Raw genomic sequence first — 23,283 nt, 5'->3', positions numbered from 1 at the left:
ACATTTTCCTGCGACTGAGAATAGCGCAGACTCTGGCTGCAGGAACCTTTAGAAAAGTCCTGGGTAATATATATTACAAGTGTTACCGGACTCCGCCTACATATAGTCGCACCAAGATTAAAAGTGATGTACATTCATATCGAGCAGCATTTTCTATACGATTGGAAGTCATTGTATCTCTATTTACCTAAGTGAAATCTTGATGTTGCAAGAGACTCAATATAAACGAACCTGGGGTGGTAGAAATGAACCAGAGTCAAACTCTACAAAGGAAGAAATAAATACAAAACAGATAATGGTTACATAGAAATCTCTTTTATTGGACTCTAGAGACTAACCACAGTTATCTTCCTTCCAACATCATAGAGAGAATACTCTTATAAGAAAGTGTTTTACATTTGTATATTTTTTTTTTGTCAAGTGAATCGCTTTTAAAAAGAAAGCTCAGATCTCTTAGAGTGCGTTCCGATCCCTTTGTACACCTATGGTCTGTGTGACTAAAAGGGGTATAATTCAGGTTAAGTTAGGCAGCCCGTGCAAAGGGTTGCATTCACAAGGAACACATTCTTTCAGATCTTTAAGACCAAAATCTCCCATCCGTTCCTCTTGTACGAGGAAGTTAAACATATTGAACCTTACAATGTTTTACCAAAAGCCGTTTCCATACACATAATTCCCTAATATCCTCACTAATTTTTCTACTACGTTTTGGTCTTTGTGGCAAGGAGGGGAAAACGAAAAAGATGATTAGTTCTTAATCAGAAAATTGGCAGTTTGATTCGTCTCTTGATGACCTGTTCATTAAGAAATGAACCTGCCCCTTTATCCGGAAACAAAGAAAAGGCCTTTACATTAAACATCTGACAATACATGATTTATTCACAGTTATTGCGTTATGTGGTATGATAGGTGTGACCTACATAGAACTGGTTATAGGATTCTTACGATATATTGATGGGCTATGACAACATAAACATGAAAGGGTTATTGGTGATCAATTATGGTGGAAGTTTGGGCATAAATTAAGCTATAAAAAATATATATATATATTATATTTATATATACCTGATTTTAATTCATGAGTAGCAATGAATATTAACTGCGTTTTGATTATAGGAACAAATCTGAGAATATATATTGTTCGGATTTCTTAAAACTCCTCGTATGAATAATAAGAATGTAAGAGATGACATGGATTTTTGACTTTGTTTGTCCACTCAAAAATATAGACACTACAGATTTTGAAGATCACAGACACACGAGTGTTTGGATTTTAAATGGACATCTCTTACTTTCCTTGCCTAACTTACAATAACATTAACAAACCGAGACCCAACTTGGAATATACACACTCACCACAGGCGCCACATCTGTCGCTTGTCTACGGTACTACACTTGACGAACAGAAACATCATAAATGGCGGGTCGAAGTGGCGGAAGAGGCCCAAGAAGGGCGTCAGTTCTGCCTACCGAGGGGACGACCTCGATGACGACGAAGGGAGATAAAAGAACAAGAAACATTAAGGGATCATGAATGATGATGAAGTGTGTGCTGAAGTGGGTGTGGAAAGGAGACATCATCTACCATATGTATTTACAGGTCAAATGTGTATTCGAAAAACAGCAAAAAAAGTTTTTTCATAACATCTCAGCTGAAGCAATTCTTTTTTTATACAAGTTTCCTTTATCTTTATAAATTGCTGATTCGTAAATCAATTTTAAGCATATATGAAATGATGATAATACTGGGGTGATGCGTCTCTGTCTGGACATGTAAATGAGACCATCAGAAATCAACATAAGAATGCATAAATTATGTGTAAAAATATATGGCGTACTATATTGTTTTAAAACATCAATAATATGGCTATGAGAGCTAGGAAAATATATAGATATATAGAAAGTGTCGTTTTTCTCGACACGTGAAAAATTCTTCTGAAAACGAAGGAATGATGATCATTATCTTTTTTTTTAAAAAGTGTATTTCAAAATTTCAAATGTTTTCTACCATCTGTTACGACAAATCCACACACAGAAAAAAAGGGATTTTTCGAATGTTGCACTTTCACTCTTTTCCCGCCTAAAATCTTTATTACCAAAGTCAAAAACGTATTTCCAGTCTTGCATTCTACAACTGAGTTCATCTACTCGTTCTTTCCACCGCAAGTCTTCAAACACGTAAATGTTCTGACACTGTAGACAGCAAGACCTGGGGAGGAGGAACCTACAGAGTGTTGAGTCAGGAAGAGACTATCCTTACCTCAGAGCGACCCGGCCACTTGACAAGGTGTACAGGAGTTATGTTACGCCTTCAGAACATTCAGAGAAACTTCACCAGAGTCACAGTCTCCCTCTAGAGTAGTTCCTGCGTAGGATTCTTGATGCCAAGGACGTAAAAATCTTCGTGAGCACTGATATGTGTCCTTTATCTATCCTTGAGGCAAGAGACGGACGCGTGCCATATCATTACATGGCGTAACATGTAACTTTTATGTAGTCATTTCACCAGCACTGAACACTGAGATAAGTGCACTCTTTCCAAAGCACGTTTCTAGTAAGGGCGCTCACAGAGATGAGGAGTCTAAGAGCTCCTTAAAAAACACGCACACACACACTAGCGGACACTCACCCATTGTGGTTCTCCGGACGTCAGTGAATCGTTCTCTTGTCTTCTGCTCCTAGTTAGTCTCGCATGATGTCTCACGTCTCTGCTGACTCTGTGTCCTCCTCTGTCTCTCCTCGTTCATCATGATTCCCCTGGAAAATCTCATCGAAGTCGTCTTACTGTCGTACTGGTTCTTTTTAGTCGTCGATGAGGTGCGATATTCCTCCTTTGTTGCTTTGGTTCTAATTCTACATATCAGTGGAGCAAACTTACATGATAAATAGCATATGTAGATCTTTGTATAGTTGTGTCATCTCTCGCATGACAAGAGACAAACAGTATGACGGTGAACACCCAGACCAGCTGACATGACCACTTGTCATACACACGGGAAACTCCTGCCACTGTCATTCAAAGGTCATGCCTCTGTACATGACCGTGGAAATTATACGAAAGGATAATTTCGCATGTGAGAAATAAATTGACCTATTGTAAGATTTTTTTTTCTCTCTCTCACGACTACTACAGCTTGTGAAGGAAGAGCATAAGAATGAGAGAGATAAGAGACAATGTGCATCTCTTAGCTGAGGAGATGTTGTTCCCCTGCAGGTATTCATGACTCCCATCAGCCTCCTCTTCCCTCAGCATGTTGCTGGTCTTGTCCGCCTCCAGGTTATCAGGGGCTAACTCATCGTCCTTCACTATACTCACAATCTCGTACTGGTACGGTCTGCCGTCCATTCCTTGGATGATGTACTCCGGGACCTTGCTTTCGTTCATCTCCGAGTGGATGGCGATCAAGATGGTCAGGTTCTTCTGGTTAACAGCCGCGTCTTTCCAGTTGTTAGATTCGGTGGTGAAGCTTGAGGTTGTGGTCACGAGTTCTGTTCCATCTGCGGATGGTCCTCCAGTCTCTCTTGATGGTGAGTGTGTGGTGGAGATAGAACGGCCTTCCTGATGTTCAGTCGGTGTCTGTGTGGCATCTGTCGTGACGTCTTCTGTGAGGGTTTCTGTAGTTGGATCTTCACGATATGTTGATGGCGGGAAAGTAGTAACAGTTGTAGTAGTAGCAGTAGATGTAGAAGTAGTAGTAGTAGTAGTAAGAGCATTAGTAGAAGTAGTAGCAGCAGAAGTAGTAGTTGGTGCGTCCTCAGTTGCTTGATCAGTCACTTCACTTATCGTTGTGGCTGTGGTAGTGGTGGCCCATATGCCCACATCCGAGTTATCATCAACATCGTCAGAAGGAACGGGAGTCGTGGCGTTACCCACACTCACTGCTGAACTCTGGGTCTCCGTCGCAGTGAAGGCTTCCGTTGTCTCCTCAGCCTCCGGCGGTGTGTAGCCGGCTGGCGATACTTCACTGCTGACACTGTCGTAAAGCATGGGAGTCACTGTAGTCTCGTTGTCTGGTGGAGTATTGATCACTGACGGATGGTCAGTGATCATCTCTTTATCAGAGGGAGTTAGAGTAGTAATGTTGAAAAGTTCGTCACGATCTTCCTCCTCTGTCGAGACTATACTGTCCTCATCGAGCTGGGTAGATCCCGTGTCCACCTCCTCTGTATCGTTGGAGTCCGAGGCCGTCAATACAGGGGAAGGTAAGCTTATGATCTCGTCACTGACACTGTATTCCTCAGAGAAGTAGGAGGAGGAAGAGGAGGAGGAGGATTCATAATCGTTGGAAATATTGTTGACTGTTCCGTCTGTGGTGAGATTTGGCATCGTTGAATTAAGGTCAAGGTCGTTCGGTGTATCCATGACTGATGTTGTATTGTCGGTGGTTGTGGCGTTGGTCAGGTTGTGCGAGATGAACAGCAGACTTGCGTTGAGAGATACGGGACCATTTGCTTCTCGTATGTCCTCATAATCTTCGACACTTGCAGTATCGAGTTCTCTTTCACTTGAGTTCGGGTAAAAGGATTCTTCGAACACTATTTCATTGCTGACGTCCACACTGTCCAAAGTTATGGCCTCTCTGTCCACGGTACTTTGGGTCCGGGAAACTGTGTTGACATCACTGTCATTTCGTAACGTCCCATTGGAAAGGCCATCATTATCCTCTGTCACATTTAGATTACTAACACCAGCATCGTCCAAGAATTCGAAACTGTTGTTAGATATGGTTATTCCCAATAATGGACCCTGATGTTTATAATATGGAAATAGCGAATTACTATAATCCAGACTCTGGTCAATGCCCTCACTTGTAGACCATGTCTGGTTACCTGATGGTGTCGAATTATCCACAGTCAAACTGTCGTTGTTCACGCTTCTGGTTGTATTTTCACCGTGATCTGTACTCCCAAGTGACGAGTTTTGTGATGGCTTGGCGCAGCCCAACTGTTGCTCTTCATCACACAAAGGTTCCTCGTCGCAACGCAGCCTCCCATCTTGACAAGGGGCTGCTACATCCACGCCTTCACTTTCTAGATCCTCTTCGTTAGTCCCTGTATATTCATATACATCACCCACGTCCTCCTCAGAATCGTATGTACGGCTGTGGTCCTTAGCGACTTCGGGTAAGGGAGGTGCACATAGGGTGGGCCTCTCGTCTTCCCCATTCTTACAGTCGTCAATTCCGTTGCAGAGATACAACCGACGTATGCATTTCCCACTGTCGCATCTGAACTCCTGGTGGGTGCAGTTCACCTCCACATCCGAGCTCCCTCTCTCGCACTGCACGGGTAGGCCCTCGTATCCTGTGGTGCTGTTGGAGGCGGTGGCGGCGGCGGTGGTAGTGATGCTCTTTACGGATCTGAAGGCCGCGCAGAAGGTGTCGTCCTCATCCTCCGAGGTAGGGCAGTCGGGCACGCCGTCGCAGAGCCGCTGGTGGTCGACACATCGGCCACCCTCCAGACACCGCAGCTCGTTAGGGCCGCATGACCGGGAGCCACACACGGCTCCAGACTCGTCCCATCTGTGGCCAAGATACAAAAGATGTTAAGTGTCGTAGACTGAACCAGCAGCGCCTATGTCGCTGTGAGCAGAGTCATGCCGAGGATCAAACGGCAATTATTTTCTAAAATAATCTGTAAATAATCTAAATCTAAAATAATCTGCAAAATAATCGGAAAACCGATCATGATCTTTGTGGAGGGAAAAAAAAGTCACTGAGTGATACACTGGTAATTTCCGAAGATAGGGGACATAAATCTAATCCTAGGGGCAAGAGGAGCAATTCTCAAAGTGAAAAGTGGGCGAAAAACAGAGTTTCTTAATGCAGAGAGTCGTCTCTGAGGACAAGAAGGGACACTATGGAAGACAAATGAGTCAATCCCATACATTAAACGGTTCTTCTTTGGGACTCAAAAGATCAGTCTTGGAGACGAATGACAGTCGTCCTACAGAACAGAGGACTCGTTCTTGAAGACATACGAGTCATTCTAGGGGACAAAAACCATCTCTATTAAACACACACAAACACACACGCACACACACACACACACACACACAAACACACACGCACACACACACTAACCAACATAGTGAAATATTGATATCAATATGAAAATAAGATATTCTCTACAATGTTCACGCAGAAATTACCATGTCTGCCATACTGGACAATGACAAAATGAGAGAAAAAAAAAGAGAGAAGAAATCGGATTTTCTTGACATTTGAAGATGATTTTTTCTTAGCTCATGAAGAGAGAGAGAGAGAGAGAGAGTCGAGGATGACCAACCCGTCTTGGCAGTGGTAGACTCCGTCGCAGGTGGCGTTGTGGCTGAGGCATGCACCGCCCCTGGGGCATCGTAGCTCCTCAGAGCCGCAGTGCGGACACGCGTACTCGTCGTCACCATCTGCAGGAAGGTCTTCGTTAACAGTGTTTCCACGTACCATTCTCGTAGTGGGTGTAACTTTACGACGTAGATTAAAGAATGTTTTAATAACTGTATTCTTTTGGATATAGTAATGATATTAATGATAATTACTGTGATAATGAAAAGGGTAATTATAACAATAATGCTACTACTACTACTACTGTTACTTCAACAACTAGTATCACTTGTAGTATTGTTACGACTAACAATAACAACAATGATACCAATGATAATGATTATAATGAGTTTAGAGGCAAGGTTTTGTGGGGGAGGGGCGTTGGGGAGGCTGGGTTAGGTTAGGGAGGAGGTGAAGGGGGGAGGTGGTTTAGGTTAGCGGGAGGGAGGCGGGAGGGAGAGAGAGAAAGGGGTGAGGTGACACACCTTGACAGTCTCGTTGGCCGTCGCAGCGCCATGCCGCTGCAACGCAAGTGTCGTCCCAGCAGCGGAAGCCGTCGCACGGCGTCTTGTCGCACCCAACCTCGTCCTCGCCGTCTGCAGACAGAGGTCAACACAGGTCATGGGACGTTACAGTATCTTGTACCTCTCGTACTCCCATGTATCAATAGCTACACACAACTAATTACCTAATTGATAGTCGCCTAACTAGTTAGTCATGATTAATTGACAAGGTAATTAACGAATATCTATCAGTCACACACATGATTATTAATCTGATCATAGCTATTTACCAGCCCATACCTAGAGTAATACACAATCAGCGATCATCTACGATACCATATCGGTACGAACCAGCTACGTAACTGACCTACTTAACTCATTACTTAAACCATATTTAAACTCCCTTCCAGAACTTATCCACTTAACTAGAAGTATGTAAGCAAACCAACATTTGAAAATGCGCTTTGGACATCCAACACTCTGTCAAAAAGGAAAGAAATACCATCAATTTGACTGTAGCTAAACAACCTTTTAGTCATCAAGATACCTGACCTCTCATAGTTAAACAAGTCCCTCTCATCAACACTACTTGCCCGTAAAGTACGTGAGGGAGACAGACTCTCTCATTCCGCACACGTACTTGGCAATACGTAATATCTAAACGACAGTGCATCATCTCATGCTGACGAATTGCCAATTGAATGATCTAACCAAACCATCGTAGCACTGGTGACCTGGCTGCATGGTCTAATCACCTCCGTAAGCATATCTCACCACAGTCACCGTAAACAACAGACTTATCCTAACCTAACCTAAGCTAACCTTACCTGGGCAGTCTGGGGCACCGTCGCAGATCCAGTAAGGAGAGACGCATCGCTCTGAGTTCGGGCAGCGGACTTGAAGACCCGAGTAACACTCCGACACCCCATCTGTAGTCAGCCCTCCGCCGGCTGTCGCAGGGGAGGAGGGAATACGTGGGAAAGAACGAGAGAGAGAGAGAGATAAGATAACATTGATAACAGAAGAGCTGGTGGTCTACGAGGAGAGGGTTATCTTTATGAGGTGATGATGATGACTAAGAGAACACAGGGTACACCACAATCATCCAGTCTTAGTTATGTAAATAAGTACCATGATAACAAAGGAAGGGAGGTGATAGAAAATTCTTCTATTCTAAAAAGAGAAGAGATAAAGAAAGAGAGAAAAAAAAGGTAAAACTCAAGTGATCAGGAGGAAAACGTTTTTTTATAAATATTTTCGTTTCTTTTTCACACTCGTTTTAAGTCACAGTAAACGTTTTTAGCAAAAGATAAGGGAACATATGTATATAAGAGTTGCTTTAGATATCCATCATACCAAATGCACTTCACAAGATTAATATTCCTAGAGAAAGAGTGGGTGGTTACCTGAATGTACGTAACCAGTGCCTCGTTGAGACATTCCCAGCTCACAGGGTGTGTGTGTGTGTGTATTGGTGTGCGTGCACCGCTGCTGTTGTGGTGTGTTGGTCTAGAAAGGTAAGCAGTCAGTTGTTGTTTGTCATTAGGCCTGCAACCCTATTTAATGTATGACATATCATTCCTAAATACCTATTAAAAAGAAAGTATATATGTGATTTTGATGTAATAATAATATAGATAATAGATATAAGTATTGGAAATAAAAGATTTGTGGGTATTGGGCGGCAAATACCACCCAGTCGGCATTTTACCCAAGAATGCGAGAAGCTAGGACAGGTTAGGGACAGGCTTCCACCATGACATGCACACACAATAGATAGTTAGTCGGAGGTCCGCCGACTCAACACCATGGCGCAGCCGATCCTGAAGGATGACCACCTCCCTCCGAGGCCGACCGCCTAATGAATAGACATGTCCATCCACCATGCGACCAGCCCAAGTAGGAGGAGCCTCACACCAAGCAGTCAGACTATGCCAAGCGCGGGTCATTTGTGTGTTGTCACCTTCTGAAATTCAGGTTCGTATAGAACCAAGTTTCGACACCGGATTCGATAAAGAGTTACATTTAGATTACTGGGCTTTTATGAGGTGTTGGAACTGCCTCAGGGAGATCCACGACGCCTTTTATAAGAAGATGAGTCCGTTTACTTCTCATATCCTGTGTGATATGGTCGGTAACGTACCTCCGTCCCGCTTGGGTGACTGGTAATTCGAAGCTTCGAACAGGTGTTTACACGCACGTCTATCCAGGGATGAAATAAACAACATCGTTAACTCCCTTTAAAAACCTTTGTTTCAGGTTATGACAATGATAACTACGTGTCGATTAACAGTGATAAGGCTGTTATACATCAAGTCGAAAATGCATGTAACAAAAAGACCTAAAAACGGGTTACATACGGTGATATGAATATAAATAGAGGGAAAATGTGAAGCATATGTCATTGTCCCGATGGTGTGTGAGACAATTTGCATCGTTCAATTGTGTCCAGCATAAATCTGGTTTGCAGGCTGACAAAGAAAATGAATTGAGGGTGTTAAAAGTTAAAACTCATTGTAATAGATCCATATCAGTTGATTTTAGAGGTATATTTTACGCCTAGATTCTGTTCCCATTGCCATAAACTTTCCAAAAAAAATACACAGATCTGAACATGCCAGACATACTTATATTACTTAAATGGGAAATGTAAATATATTCATCGCATTTAAGATGGTGATGTTGTCTACTTCTGACCTCATATATATGTACTTACCACTACGTACACAACATAGCTTTTTAACTGTCATTATATATATAATTTGGGGTTGCTTGACTAATTAGATATGATTACCTAACTTTCATCCACCTCGCTGGTTTTGAAAATAGTGCAAAGGTCCTAAATCTAGCCCACAAAATGTGTCTACCTTTACGACCATAACCACAAAGGTACAAGTGGGAATGGTACACGTAGGAACAAAAAGTAACTTGTAGTGTTCGTATGGACGATAGAAAAGAAAGAAAGAAAAGGAAAATTGTGATGGAACTTAATAAAAAAAAAAGACGAGATGCATCTTGGGGGGAAATTTGAAGAAAATTCTTGACTTCATTCCTTAATATGCCTAGAGAAGATGGGATGAGTAGAATGAGAAGAGAAATTCCATGTAACCAATGTAATCTGATCACTTACCATATATAATATACTTTATGGAATTAATCCAGGTCGGGAATGGTAAATGTATGATATGATTTTTGTGAATAAAAGATAAAACACTGAAAATTAATGTGATTATTCCATTGATATATGCAAATCTATCTGATGGCTTTTACCCACGGTAAACAAATCACTGAAAATAATCATGCATAGTTGCAAAAATTTGTAAATCAAAAACTCACCAACCAAAATTTTTATGTCCCCAGTGAAGCTGACATGAGAAAAAAATGCCGAATACATGAAAAATGCTTCGTAGATTTTTACGACAGTGTAGCAACCCTATATCCGACGCTCTTGTGATGACCTTTGTAAAAACGCTAATGGGTAATTATTGATGAAATTCAAACCTCTCTAGTTTTCGTCACGTCGAACAAGAAAAAAAAAACTATACCAGTTTGCTAAGTTACCATCATCACTATCTTCACCAATCATCATCATTATCATCATCGTCATCATCATCACCAATTATCATCATCATCACCAATTATCGTCACCAATCATCATCATTATCATTGCCAACCATTATCACCAATCATTATCATCATCATCATCATCACCAGTCATTATCATCACCATCACCATCATCATCACCTGTACCCCTCACACCACTGTCCCCCTTCCCAGTGCTCACCGACATGGAGCGCGCCCGCGTCCATGGAGAAGGAGAGGGTAGTGCCGGGCTGGTCCTCCTCCAGCAGCGCCTCCAGCGTGACTTTGTAGGTCGCGTCGAGCGCCAGCCCACCGATCGCCGCCTCACAGCCCTACAGCAGGAGAGCGTTGTTAGCCGCGGGAGTGAGGGGGGATCATAGGGCGTGATAGGAAGGGAGAGATGAGGAATGAGAGACAGAGAGAGAGATAAAGAATATATTAATGTCTATGCGTTTACATAGATTATTATGATTACTATGTCACAGAATATTTCAATTTTCACGCGCACACACTCACCCACCCACACACACACACACACAAACACACACACACACACACACACACATGTATTTATATACCTAAGAGTCCACGGGGAAAATGAAACACGATAAGTTCCCAAGTGCACTTTCGTGTAATAATCACATCATCAGGGGAGACACGAGAGAGAAATATAACAGAAAGTTTATACACAACGAAGAGACGTAGCTAGGACGGCATTTGGTAAACATGCGATTGTCCAATTGGGCAATTGCATGTTTACCAAATGGCGTCTTAGCTTCGAATCTTCGTTGTATATCAACTGACTGTTATATTTCTCTCTTGTGTCTCCCCTGATGATGTGATTATTACACGAAAGTGCACTTAGGAACTTAACGTGTTTCATTTTCCCCGTGGACTATTAGGAATTATGTATATATGCTTTATGTCCTAAGCCCTTTGCCTGAGATCGGGGAGTGGGTCACTTACATTATCCCTGGCGTGGACTGCTGTGTTGACCTGCCAGATGAGCCGCTTGCGATCCCACACCCGCAGTCGGTAACCGATGGGCTTCACAGCTGGCTCTGGGGGACCATCCTCGTCAGAGAACCGTGGTGGAAACCCGCCTGCAGGAGACGTAATTCAAATGGCATGTGATTGCGTCACATACTTTGAAAAAGTCTGGGATTACATCCGTTGTTGTAATCGTATTAAGTGTCTGACGCAGTCCCTCACCACGTTTTCTGCTCTCTTACTATCAATTCATTTTGAAAACTCTAATTAAAAGTAATATCGAATGGAATGAATGATTTTTTCACTTAAGGAATTTCTAGTGACTGATATCCACTCAAAATACGCTGCTTCTATCAAAGAGGAACTACCCATGGCTCCCAAGTTTTCTGACTCAAAGCAGATTTAATGATCTTGTTCATAAAGTTTACTGAGAAAGACTCACATGACTTGGAAACAGTACAATTCCATGTAAAACCTAGAATGAAAAATTGGAAATCCTAATGCAGTGTCTCGATATACATCAGTACCTGAAATCCACCATTCATTAAGACGTTCTTCACCTGTGTAAATGTCCTCATGGCAATCCTTTTCTTTTTGCCTCTCCGTCGCCAGCCTTACCTGTGCGGAAGGGCGTGGGGGACCAGCGGAGCCTGACGGAGACACTGATGGCGGTGAGGTCGGCTGTGGCGCTACGTTTCCTCTCGTAAGAAGCCCGCTGACCTAACCCCAGACCTGACCAGTTGGGGGAAAGAACCACACACGTTACCTGCCTTACCAACAACACTACTGAGCGATGATTAATACGTTATCTCTAACGAGCAATGATCAATACACGATTGATCTTTAAGTCTTCGTGTCATCATCCTCTGTGTCCTTCATTGACTAACGAACGACTGAGCGTTGGTCTATGTGTGTCATGTCTGTGACGTCTATTGGCTAACACAGATCTTGGCTTTGGAATCTGTGTCGTTCATTGACACAAATGTGTCAACGACCCTCGAGATGTGGTCGTGAGCAAGAGAAATCATTATGTCATCATCCAATTATTTACTGAAAAGAACTAAGCCATAAAAGGATCTTCAGCAAAAATAAAAAAAGGATTAATTATACATAGTTATACATAAAAGCTCAGTACTGCAAAAATTTTATACAATACCAAGCGATTCTATCCCAGCACACATCAAACGTAAATATTTCTATGTAATTAAATTCTATTAAAGTTTTCATCTGGAAATAAACGTATGCAAATATTGTAGAAATGAAAATCATGGTAGAATAATGTTCTAAAACTCTGTAAACTAACGCTATATATATATATATATATATATATATATATATATATATATATATATATATATATATATATATATATGTGTGTGTGTGTGTGTGTGTGTGTGTGTGTGTGTGTGTGTGTGTGCGTGTGTGTTCCATCGCCAAAGAAATGAATAAAGAAGCAATTCAGAATGTAAATCTACCTAGTGCATATACTCCAAAGATAGAGAAAAATATATATCATACACATGTATATCAACAGGTATGCCAAGCATAATGAATGCAAGAATGCAGTACGCAAAATGGACTATACATACTAGACACGTATTGATAAACCAAACTACACATGTCGGAGTCGTCCTCTTCGTACTGGTAGACACATACCTGTGAGTAGCGATGGTGAGGAGATGGTGAAGTTGAGGAGGTTGTAAGGCCAGTGGTGCTTCCCCACAAGGGCCAAGAGGCGCCCTGCATAGGTCATGTTGCTCCCAAGCCCCTCGAACTGCAAGTGGAGTTGAGAGAGAGAGAGAGAGAGAGGTCATGCTACGTTATATCCGAGTCGTGCAAAAGTTACGTCAGTTTGCATCAGGGGTCGTATAAAGTCATACAATATTATATAGAGAATCATGTAAAGGCATATAGCATTTGGACAAGGCTATGCAGACGATAAAAAATTATTGAGGTCATATAGAAATAATATATCATACACGCCTAACAAAGTTGTTCACAGGTCACATACAATCGTAAAGGGGTTAAGCAGTCGTCTGGAAATCATACACAGTTATACAGAGTTTATACATTTTTCAACAGGTTTATGCAGAGGAGGATTATCCAAGGAACATAGATATACAGTCACAGTGTTTAAACAATCATACACTCGTTACACAGTCGTTCATAAGTTATGCCGTCTTATACAAGGGTCACACAGAACTGACAGGAAGGTCAGAGGTGATCATTCAGATGTCTAGTCAAGTAGAGGTCTTAGAACTTTATATGGAGGTCGTACAAATTTGTAGTTTCTATATAGATTTATTTAGAGGCAATGCAATGTTACAAATAAAAATCCGTATGGTCATAGAGAGGTTATACATAGTCCTTAAAAGGTTACAGAGATATATATACATAAATAACAGAGTCATGGAGAGTAGACTTATGAAAGGTCGTCACACTCACATGGGGTCATAAAATAGAGGGCATACACTTACATACAGGTAATAGAAAACGATGCTTTTGATCATAGGGGAACTTAGTTCGTGGAAACGTTATGAGTAAAGTCATTCATCTAAAGGTTATACCGAAAAATATCAGATGTTTCAAACGTATTAATAATGTTATGTTCATCATACACAATATTTAGGTCCAGGTAGACTGTACGACTGTAATTTACAGCACAAAGACCACAGGTTACACAAGAGTCTGAGATAAACACGTCGATGCATTTGGTCTTCCGTTGTGTGTAGTGGTTGGCCTCACCCGCCACCAGGTATATATTGTCCTGCAGTTTACATGATCAGAACTGTAGAAGAAATTCACTAAACACTGCATGACTGACTACTGCTCGGTATCCCCAGCAGAAATTGATACACCCTCGACATACGTAGTGCAAACTTTCCGGCAGATTAATTAAACTTGGAGATACAGAGCAGACGGTGTTCAACGAGGATGGGACAGACTATTGTCTCTAACTTTAGCTCAGATATCTGAGCGAGGTGTAGCAACGTCTGTGGCTACGGATGGTCGTGCTAGAGGTACCTCCACTTCAGTGCTGTCCAGTGATGGATTTTACGTACGGGTTTTGTATCATTTCTCTGCATGGGAAGATGACGTCGAGTATTTTGTGACCGGCGATGCAAGGAGTCAGTTCTTAGATTCTACTGTCTATTTCCCAAATGACAACAGTTTGAAGGCCTTCGATATACTATTGCCGAACAGACCTTTTCATAGAATCTATGTATGTCTTCATTAATCCACGAAAGCAGTTGCGAGTGTATTTCATCCCTTCAGTTGCGCAACAGACATTTCTTCAACTCTCACACACACACACGCACACGCGTATCCTCTCAGCATCTCAGCTCTCAGCCACCAGTTCCCTGGGAGCTGTTGTGGATGACAAACAGACGAACGTGGCGAAGTGGGAGTGGAGTAGTAGAGATGAGGGAAGCTGCAGGTGAGGTTTGCAATGTTGACGAGGAGGTTATTGCTGTTGCTCGGTATCCTACGCATTGAGAATTGTTGGAAACCTTGAATAAAAAGTAGGGAGAGTCATACGGAATGATGGAAGGGTAATATCCTGTTCATTCTCAAGCGTTATCAATGGTCAGGAAGAAGATAAGTAATCTATATAAATGTCATGGCGTTCTGTGATTAGACACTAGCTGAGCAACAGCACTCGCTCTTGAAGCACTTTATGAAGCAGACGACGTCATTCGCTCTCCCATCACTCATGCAGAGGAGCACTCACTCTAAGACAGCTCACAGAACAAGCAATAGCACTCACTCTAAGATGGCTTACAGAGCATATATCCTCACTTTAAGATCACTCACTCTACAGGCAACGGAATCTGTTCTTTGAACACAAATGTAAGAAGAAGAAGAAGAAGAAGAAGAAGAAGAAGAAGAAGAAGAAGAAGAAGCCGAAGAAGAAGAAGACATTCCTCTTTGTCTCGGAGCGTCATGTTAAGTCGTCCCAGCAATGGTAGTCGCTTTTGAAATCATGATAAACAGAAGCCCCAGATTCCCCGGAGGACGTGTTCATCGGTGGGGGAAAATACACTGGACGACCAACGTCTGTTTACCTCTTGTTCTGCCTAGCTCCTCGCCCGCTCCTGGAGATCATGAATGGTATAATGGTACCCGAAGTCACATCCTGCGCCTGGAATGGGCGGCATGGAGGCAACACAGGAGGGGAGAGATATACTCGTGCCTACAGAAGTCTTCTGTCTCTCAGTGAACGAGAGAATGGTGGTATGTTTGTATTCTTGAGAGAACTTCTTGTATGGCCAAATCAAATGGATGTTTACTCTAAGCGATTGTGGATTCAACAGGAATTTTAAACGTATGTGAAATGTACTCATAGATCTTTTTTTTTTCAACGTGTTCAAACGATCGGTTTGTTAAGATGCAGATCACCACAGATCTGTGAAACATTTCAGTGCCTCGCTACAGCGGCGCAGGAAAACTAGTCATAAAGATGCAGCAGCTAAATGTGGATATTTCTCAGTTGTTAAGTCATGCTTGCTCGGCTATTTTTCGCTCGAGCAACTCCGTTCCTTCTCTGAGCTCTTTGTCCTTTTCCCTATTGGTCAGTGAGACACATATTTAAAGCACCGTCGTATGCATAACAATGGAAGACCAACTAAAATTGGGTAAATCCTGAGCATCAGCGAGAGACCAACTGAAATTAGGTGATATATTTTTTTTTTTCCTGAGCGTCAGCGAGAGCTTTCCCGACACCCACCTGGTGACGTAGGTTCTTGACGTGGTACATCGTGGTGGAGACAAACGGATGGTGGTGTTGGGGATGTGTGAGGGAGAGACGGTAGGCAGTCACCGCCCCGTTGATCGAGAGGGAGAATCTCATAGGCCATTCCAACGCCAGCGACGCATCTGAGGAGGAGAAGAGGAATACTGACAAGCCATAGACTGTTGGAAAGGATGTTGGGTTATCTATCTATCTACCTATCGATCTATCTATCTACACACACACACACACACACACACACACACACACACATACGTATACCATAAAAATACGAATTCATCTTGGAGCTAAACACATTCATTGTTAATGTAAATGCTGAAAGAGCTCTGAATAATCTCGCTTTTAATTTCAGATACTGTAGCTAATTCTGAACTTTCCATAATTTCAGAGAAATTGCCCCTATGACGACAAATCCCCGAAGCACTGAGTCAAGAAATACCATAAAGACATATGTTTATATACATCTATATACATCTATATACATCTATTCAATTGCTCAACGCCTTTCTTCAAGGCTAAGTCTTACGTGCAGATGAACTATGCGGGGAGCGTACTGACATACATGCGAAGAATGTAAACTCGATTCAGAATATGTGATTCCAACAATGACGCGATCACGATGCTCCACAAAACCAAAAAAGAAAAAAAAAAGGAAAAGTAATAGAGATGGAAAATGCCCAAAATTTGCTGGGGGGTTGATTGTGCGGGCAAATTGAATTTGCATGTTTAGTCTGTGAATTTTGCATATATACATCTCGAATGACAAGTTACAAAGGTGAGAGGGTGTGAGAGAGAGAGAGAGAGAGAGAGAGAGAGAGAGAGAGAGAGAGAGAGAGAGAGAGAGAGAGAGAGAGAGAGAGAGAGAGAGAGAGAATGTGTGTGTATAAAGATAGTCAAAGAGTGGGCGGAGGAGAGAGAGAGAGAGAGAGAGAGAGAGAGAGAGAGAGAGAGAGAGAGAGAGAGAGAGAGAGAGAGAGAGAGAGAGAGAGAGAGAGAGAGAGAGAGAGAGAGAGGTTGGCGTTAGGGAGGAGGGGAGAGATCACCAGGACGCGAAACAGGAAACGTGAGAGGAGAGATAAACCCAAGACAGATGTACCCTGGCGACGGTATCGGACGAGGGCCGGAGGCTGCGAGCGGTAACCCTTCCAATAACTCACCACCAGCAAGAACGATTCGAAGCTGTATCGAGCAGGGTCGCATGCGCTCACCAAGTCTCCAAACCTCTTCAACAGCCTCTTCGCCTCCTCATCCTCTTTAGTTCAATGAGTCTCTTATTAAAATCTGAGACAATATATGCATGATTACTATTTTAGGGGATATCAAAGCACAAAGACCCGAATAAACGTTTCACTGTTTCGAGTGTAAGTTGAGGCTTCGCTGGATTCGAATATCTCATGTTTATATTTTCGGATACGAGGCACTAGAGAGTTGGGGGCTGGACCTGAGGTGTGCTTCATTCCCTCTGATCTTGATCGAGTGTGGCAGCGTCTTATCAAAACACGTCTCACAACTCCCGTCTCGAAACAATAGCAACTGTGTTCGTCTTCATCACATCACAGGGCTGTTTGCGAGGAGAAAAGATCTAACAATCCAGATGGAAAGGCGTTATAATCAGAGTGCAGAACAATTTGTATTAGTCAGTGTACTACATGACGTTATATAAAGATTTTATTGACATAAAACAAGAATTTACGTTCACTCTTTTTCTAAGTGAGGGACAGATATCGTTTCGCCAGTCCATAGAAAAGTACACAATGGCATCAGTCTTGAAATATTACTACTTATCCTGAAGCCCTCGACCAATACATGTGTCCAGCGATCCACTGTAGCCACGGCGACTATGACGTCTTAGGTCAGAAGGTTGATGTGATGGTCAGAAACAGGATAAGTTATGGCCAGAATCAGAGATGCCAACGGGAGGAACCCAGTGCATATATATATATCGTCTTGGATATAGAGTCATGGTTCGTATGGGGAGCACAGCCATCAGTGTCAGTGCTATCTGCTAACCTTAAGACATCAGTCACGGCCAACATGCAACAAGAGCTGCTGACTGAGGGATGTTTGCGTACGTGACCGTGGCTGGCTTACTAAAGTTGTTAAGAAACTGCATCCGACCCATCTTGTCATAGACCTAGCCCGCCGTCCCTTCTCTCCATCCCCTGTCTGAGAGGCAGATCTGCTTCTTTTATCTTTGACAAATTGAATGATTCATGATAATGTTTTTTATTGTGGGGGTAAGTGAGTGTGAGTGTGTGGGAGAGTGCCAGCATGCGAATGGTCTTCAAACAGTTGCAAATACTTTAAGAACCTGGTTTGGATGGCTCCCAGATCACACATCCCCCATATCCCAGCCAGATGCGACGCCATACATATTTCAGGCCGAACTTCCTTTCACCGCAGACCATTACCCTTGTTCCCCATGACGTGCGTCTGAGTTACATGATACAGCAGGTATAAATCAACCACATTACCCTTGCAGCGGAGGCTTGATCTCTGGATCACTGACCCAGTGTTATCTATGGAAGATAAAGAGGAAAGATGTGGGGCCAGGTCATCCTAGAAATTAAGTGAAATCTCATAGTTAACTCAAAGGAAAGGAGGAAAAGTAGGAGGAAGAGGAGGAAGTGAAGGAGGAAGAAAAGTTCCTTCTTCGCCGACAGAGGCAATTAAGTTTAGATTGGCTCTTCGCCAGAGGGATGGTGGCAGATGTGCTACGCTGACAGACTCTGTACTATTAACCAGGAAGAGAGCGTGGCCGTGCGCGTCGGTCTGCGTTAATACCACTCAACTACTCTTAGCTAGGTGGCTGGTGTGTCGCGGTGTTGCAGGAGCCCCGTCATACCGCGAGGAACCTCAGCTAAACACCTCATCGAGTCATCTGCTGTGGACGTAGAGGTTCTGGATTGTTGTCTTAGAAACAATTGAATAAATATAAGGTATGAACCGATTTTTCGATATCTCAAGCAACCTCGAAGGAAGGGATCCAGTGATCCACTGATGTTTGAATTCCTTTGAATTCCTTCGTATTTTCTTTTCATATCAGAGACACAGATCCAAGGCAGAACAGAAGACATCCTGCATATAACCTGAAAGAACCAGTAAATGACCTCAGGGTTTTCCAACGATATACTTAAAAGAAATTCAGATGCAGGTCCTAGGGAGGGAAAAAGTTTGAACCCAGAAGCCCAGATTCAGCATTCATCCACTCCCTAATAGAGGTACAAGTTTGCTTACCCCAGATATCCTCTTTGAAGAAGTGAGAGTTCATATGCTAGAGGAACCGAGTCACTCATCGCCCTTTCCTTATTTACCGGTAAATATTAGCTGCATTTACAGAATAAAACTACTGAAATCAGGAGAATTTTCCCCTCTAGTCCTGTCGTCTGCAGTGAGGTAAACCAGACTTAGCAACTTCCTCCGACCAAGATACATTTCCACGCAGGATCGTCCGTCAGAACCAACAACAGACACTCATCGAAGAGGCAGCGACTCCCTAGTGGTCGGCGTGTAGGAGAAATAGTTGGTGGCGCTCGGCTGATGAAGAACCATTGGCAAGCTGGGAGAGGACTGGACTCCAGGCCCAAGGGCATTACGGCTGCAGCTAATCTTTTTATGCAACTGTGGTACGTGCGTGGCTGCCGGAATTCCGTGCCCAGATTCGCACCAGGGTGCTCGAGGACAACCTCCAGAAGGAAGCCATCTACATTGAGGGAAGAAAGAGGAGGGAACTTCAATGAGTGTTAATGAATAACTATACTTGGTTGATGAATGAACCTCAAGCTCCCATTCTCATTAAGTCTCCCTACTTTTCATAACTTAAATGATATTTTCTCAAAATTATGGTCGTGTGAGCTTAAATGCAACTTGCTACGAAACGGGTGCAAGGCGCCAGCTGTCGGTACGAGGTGTGCATCGTAATATCAGAATACATTGTGCCTCCTCTTCCTATGCACTCCGCCCACCTCAGAAATAAGAAAACCTAACACTTGCTTTTTGAGAATGAATTCGTTCCAGACTCGTGAATGGCTAGAAAAAAAAGAAAAATAATAAAAACGCCTTCTTTTTCCTCTTGATGCATCAGGTAGTGCAACGATTCTGTCTTTTTCAAAGGAGACGGAGTCTGGAGGAGTTCGAGAGAGGGTGGCGATGTTGAGTCTTTGAGGGGATTGTGGTGTTCTGGTCACTGGGGAGGGGGTTGGGCTCGTTGGCTCTGGTGCTGAGGGGTATGAGGTAGGGAGGGAAGGGAAGGAGGGGGTCGTCCCGGGAGGAGTGATTCCCCGGAAAATATCATCATTTCTGCTCGATAAACCTATCCGTCTTCGTTACCGGGAGAGTTGAGGAGGGGGACCGCGAGCCACAGAGAGAGAGACGAAAAGAAGAGAGAGGTTGATATAGAGAAGGAAGGGGGGGGGGGGGGAAGAAGGGGAGGTGAGGGGGAAAAAAAGAGGGAAACTGAGTTAGGAAAAAAGTAGTTTCGGGATTCATTGCCTTACGCCAGAGGATGAAGACTGGCTCTCGCCTTCGCCTGTGATTCGTACAGCTTTGAATTGTACTAATGACACCAAGGTCTCTCCCCTTATCATACCCATTGCATTGAATCATCCAGATGGCACGGTGGCTTGATGCCATTGTCTGAAGGAGGACATTATCCAGCAGGGAACGATAACTGTGCGAGTTGTGATTTACTTTTGCCTCTATGACGCAGACGTGTTTCTCGAGCGCCGTTCGAGTCTGTTCCAGATGGTGATCGGCTTCTGAAAGGGTTGTCAGGTACTGTGTGTGTGTGTGTGTGTGTGTGTGTGTGTGTGTGTGTGTGTGTGTGTGTGGGTAGGTGTCAGTGTGTGTTAGTGTATCAGTCCGCGAGCAAAGTGTTCCTGCTTGATCTGAACAGAAGCTTAATTCTGAAAGCTTATCATGAATATTCTAAGCAAGAAGCTTAGGTGTTAATATATACTTAGATCACTTCTAGTTTTCCCTAAAAAAATCATTATTGTTTTTGTCTCATACATCACAGATCATTGATTTTCCTCTCTTCGTTCTTCACACTTAATGAAAAAATGTTTCCTGAAATGAAATGACTACGAGGCTACGTTCTACAGAATCTCAAATTGTCGATTTCTTTTCTTACACTACCACCTAAAAAGAAGAAATGTTTGTGCTTTCGTAGCAGTTAGAGACATATTATAGTGGAGATTTTGTGTTATACTGATATCTACAGAAATAGTGGCAAACTCTGTTATCCTGAACAACACTGCAAGACTAAATATGTGACTTGGTGAAGAGTTTTGTGCATTGCAACACAGAACATCAATTTTCCCGCCCTCTCCTCTACCAGATTTCCCGAGATGATCTTCTTCCCTTCCTTCCAGGATCTCCTTCTCTTTTACAACCCTCCTCCACCTCCTCCTCCTCCTCTTCCTCTTCCTCTTCCTCTTCCTTCTCCTTTCCAGTGTCTCTCCTCAGCGATTAGCTATAAGTCAACTACCATACTCGGCGTTATTTCGTGTCCTCAAACCTCTCTGTGTATATGAAACAGACTCTATAATACCCCCTTACTGGGTATAAGACTCTTGAATGAGGTTCCTGAAGCATAAGTCACTAAGTTGTCATCTCTGGCACACCTGTTGTGGAGAAATACCAATAACCATGGCAGGCAGCGTACTGGGTGTGACCCAAAGGATATAAGGAACTTGTTGGTACGTGAAAATCTTAACTGAAAGAGAAAGAGAAAGTTTCGTGTGATTAGTATTTTGATGACTGTGAGTTGAGAAAAATCTCTTGAGAGTAAAGATTAAATTTCTTGTATTGTTGAGGTAATTTTTGATGCATTATCTTGTTCATACAGTTCCTCAGTATTCCTCATTCAGAGTTCCATTAACTTCAACACAAATTAATTTGATTTTCCCAATGGAATAACCAGACCACACAGCAACCCTTTCTAAATCATCCAGCTGGACTAGATTATCTACTGGACGTATAATTGAACACAGATAAGACCGACTGATCCAGATATTCGCCAACAATGACAAGAAACAAGGGGTAAAATTCTTTCATTTGTTTTTCAGATCTGGATTTCTGGCATTTTGGGTACGGCACACACACACACACACACACACACACACACACACACACACACACACACACACACACAATTGCACACACATGCACACAAGTATATGAACATAATTCCCCTCTCCCTCCCCTAACAGACGATTCTACACCTATAACCACACCCAACCCCTTCCTCTCACCCCTCCCCCTCCCCCTCCCCACCTCCCCTCACCCCAGCTAACGATCGGGGTGGTGGGCTTGCTGACGTCACCAGCAGGACTGACAAGGTCACGCTGATGTTGGCGAGGAAGGAGAAGGAGGTATTGTCACACCTGCCACTGTGACACAATGGTCTAAAAGGTCGACAATGTATTTCCTTTCTGTATGAGTCTAGCCCTTATTTCCAAACATGTTTTAAGGCTTAGCATAGAGTGACTCTATGATATTCATATCTAGTCTATCTATCTTGTCTTAGCTTTCCTATCTATCTTATCTTAGCTTTCCTATCTATCTTATCTTAGCTTTCCTATCCCTTAGATTAGCTTTCATCTCTTACATATCGCATTTAGCTTTCTCATCTATCTCATCTATCTATTTCTTACTTATCTTACTTTACCTTTCTTATGAGAGAGAGAGAGAGAGAGAGAGAGAGAGAGAGAGAGAGAGAGAGAGAGAGAGAGAGAGAGAGAGAGAGAGAGAGAGAGAGAGAGAGAGAGAGAGAGAGCCGGATATATCCCTGGCGCTCCATGAAGTTCTCTCTGAAGTTTTCCTATCTTCTCTATTTACACTTTCGTCCTCCACGACGTCTTATCATCATCAACCTTCTCTTTCGGCTGATAAATTAAGCTAATATTATCATAAATGTTATTTAAAGTTTGCCAAGATACTGCTGCATTGGGGACTGGATAAATAATTCATAAGATTTAGAATTAAGAAATATATATATATATATATATATATATGTATATATATATATATATATATATATATATATATATATATATATATATATATATATATATATATATATATATATATATATATATATATATATATTCCGTGCCGTTCTATGTATCT

The 23,283-nt window shown here is 42.6% G+C and overlaps 1 protein-coding gene across 2 annotated transcripts in view; it reads right to left on the bottom strand.

Moving 5' to 3' along the window:
• Window positions 1-293: 293 nt before the first annotated feature.
• The window catches only part of LOC139761829 (uncharacterized), a 72,381-nt gene continuing 49,391 nt past the window's right edge, over window positions 294-23,283 (bottom strand). The window contains exons 3-11 of one of the 2 annotated variants that reach the window (XM_071686352.1): window positions 16,129-16,277; window positions 13,056-13,173; window positions 12,018-12,131; window positions 11,376-11,512; window positions 10,612-10,741; window positions 7,654-7,776; window positions 6,809-6,919; window positions 6,289-6,406; window positions 294-5,522 (exon numbers count right to left, since the gene is read on the bottom strand). In XM_071686352.1, coding sequence (XP_071542453.1) covers window positions 3,128-5,522; window positions 6,289-6,406; window positions 6,809-6,919; window positions 7,654-7,776; window positions 10,612-10,741; window positions 11,376-11,512; window positions 12,018-12,131; window positions 13,056-13,173; window positions 16,129-16,277 — 3,395 coding nt within the window. In that variant the 3' untranslated portion in view covers window positions 294-3,127. Of the gene's footprint in view, window positions 5,523-6,288; window positions 6,407-6,808; window positions 6,920-7,653; window positions 7,777-8,597; window positions 10,578-10,611; window positions 10,742-11,375; window positions 11,513-12,017; window positions 12,132-13,055; window positions 13,174-16,128; window positions 16,278-23,283 lie in introns of those variants that run through there. The other variant, XM_071686353.1, reaches the window with a different exon arrangement.

The sequence above is a fragment of the Panulirus ornatus genome, chromosome 42 (genome assembly GCF_036320965.1).
Source record: "Panulirus ornatus isolate Po-2019 chromosome 42, ASM3632096v1, whole genome shotgun sequence".
Classification (NCBI taxonomy): domain Eukaryota; kingdom Metazoa; phylum Arthropoda; class Malacostraca; order Decapoda; family Palinuridae; genus Panulirus; species Panulirus ornatus.
The sequence above is the reverse complement of the archived record's forward strand: the minus strand, read 5'-3'. Positions and strand labels throughout refer to the sequence as shown.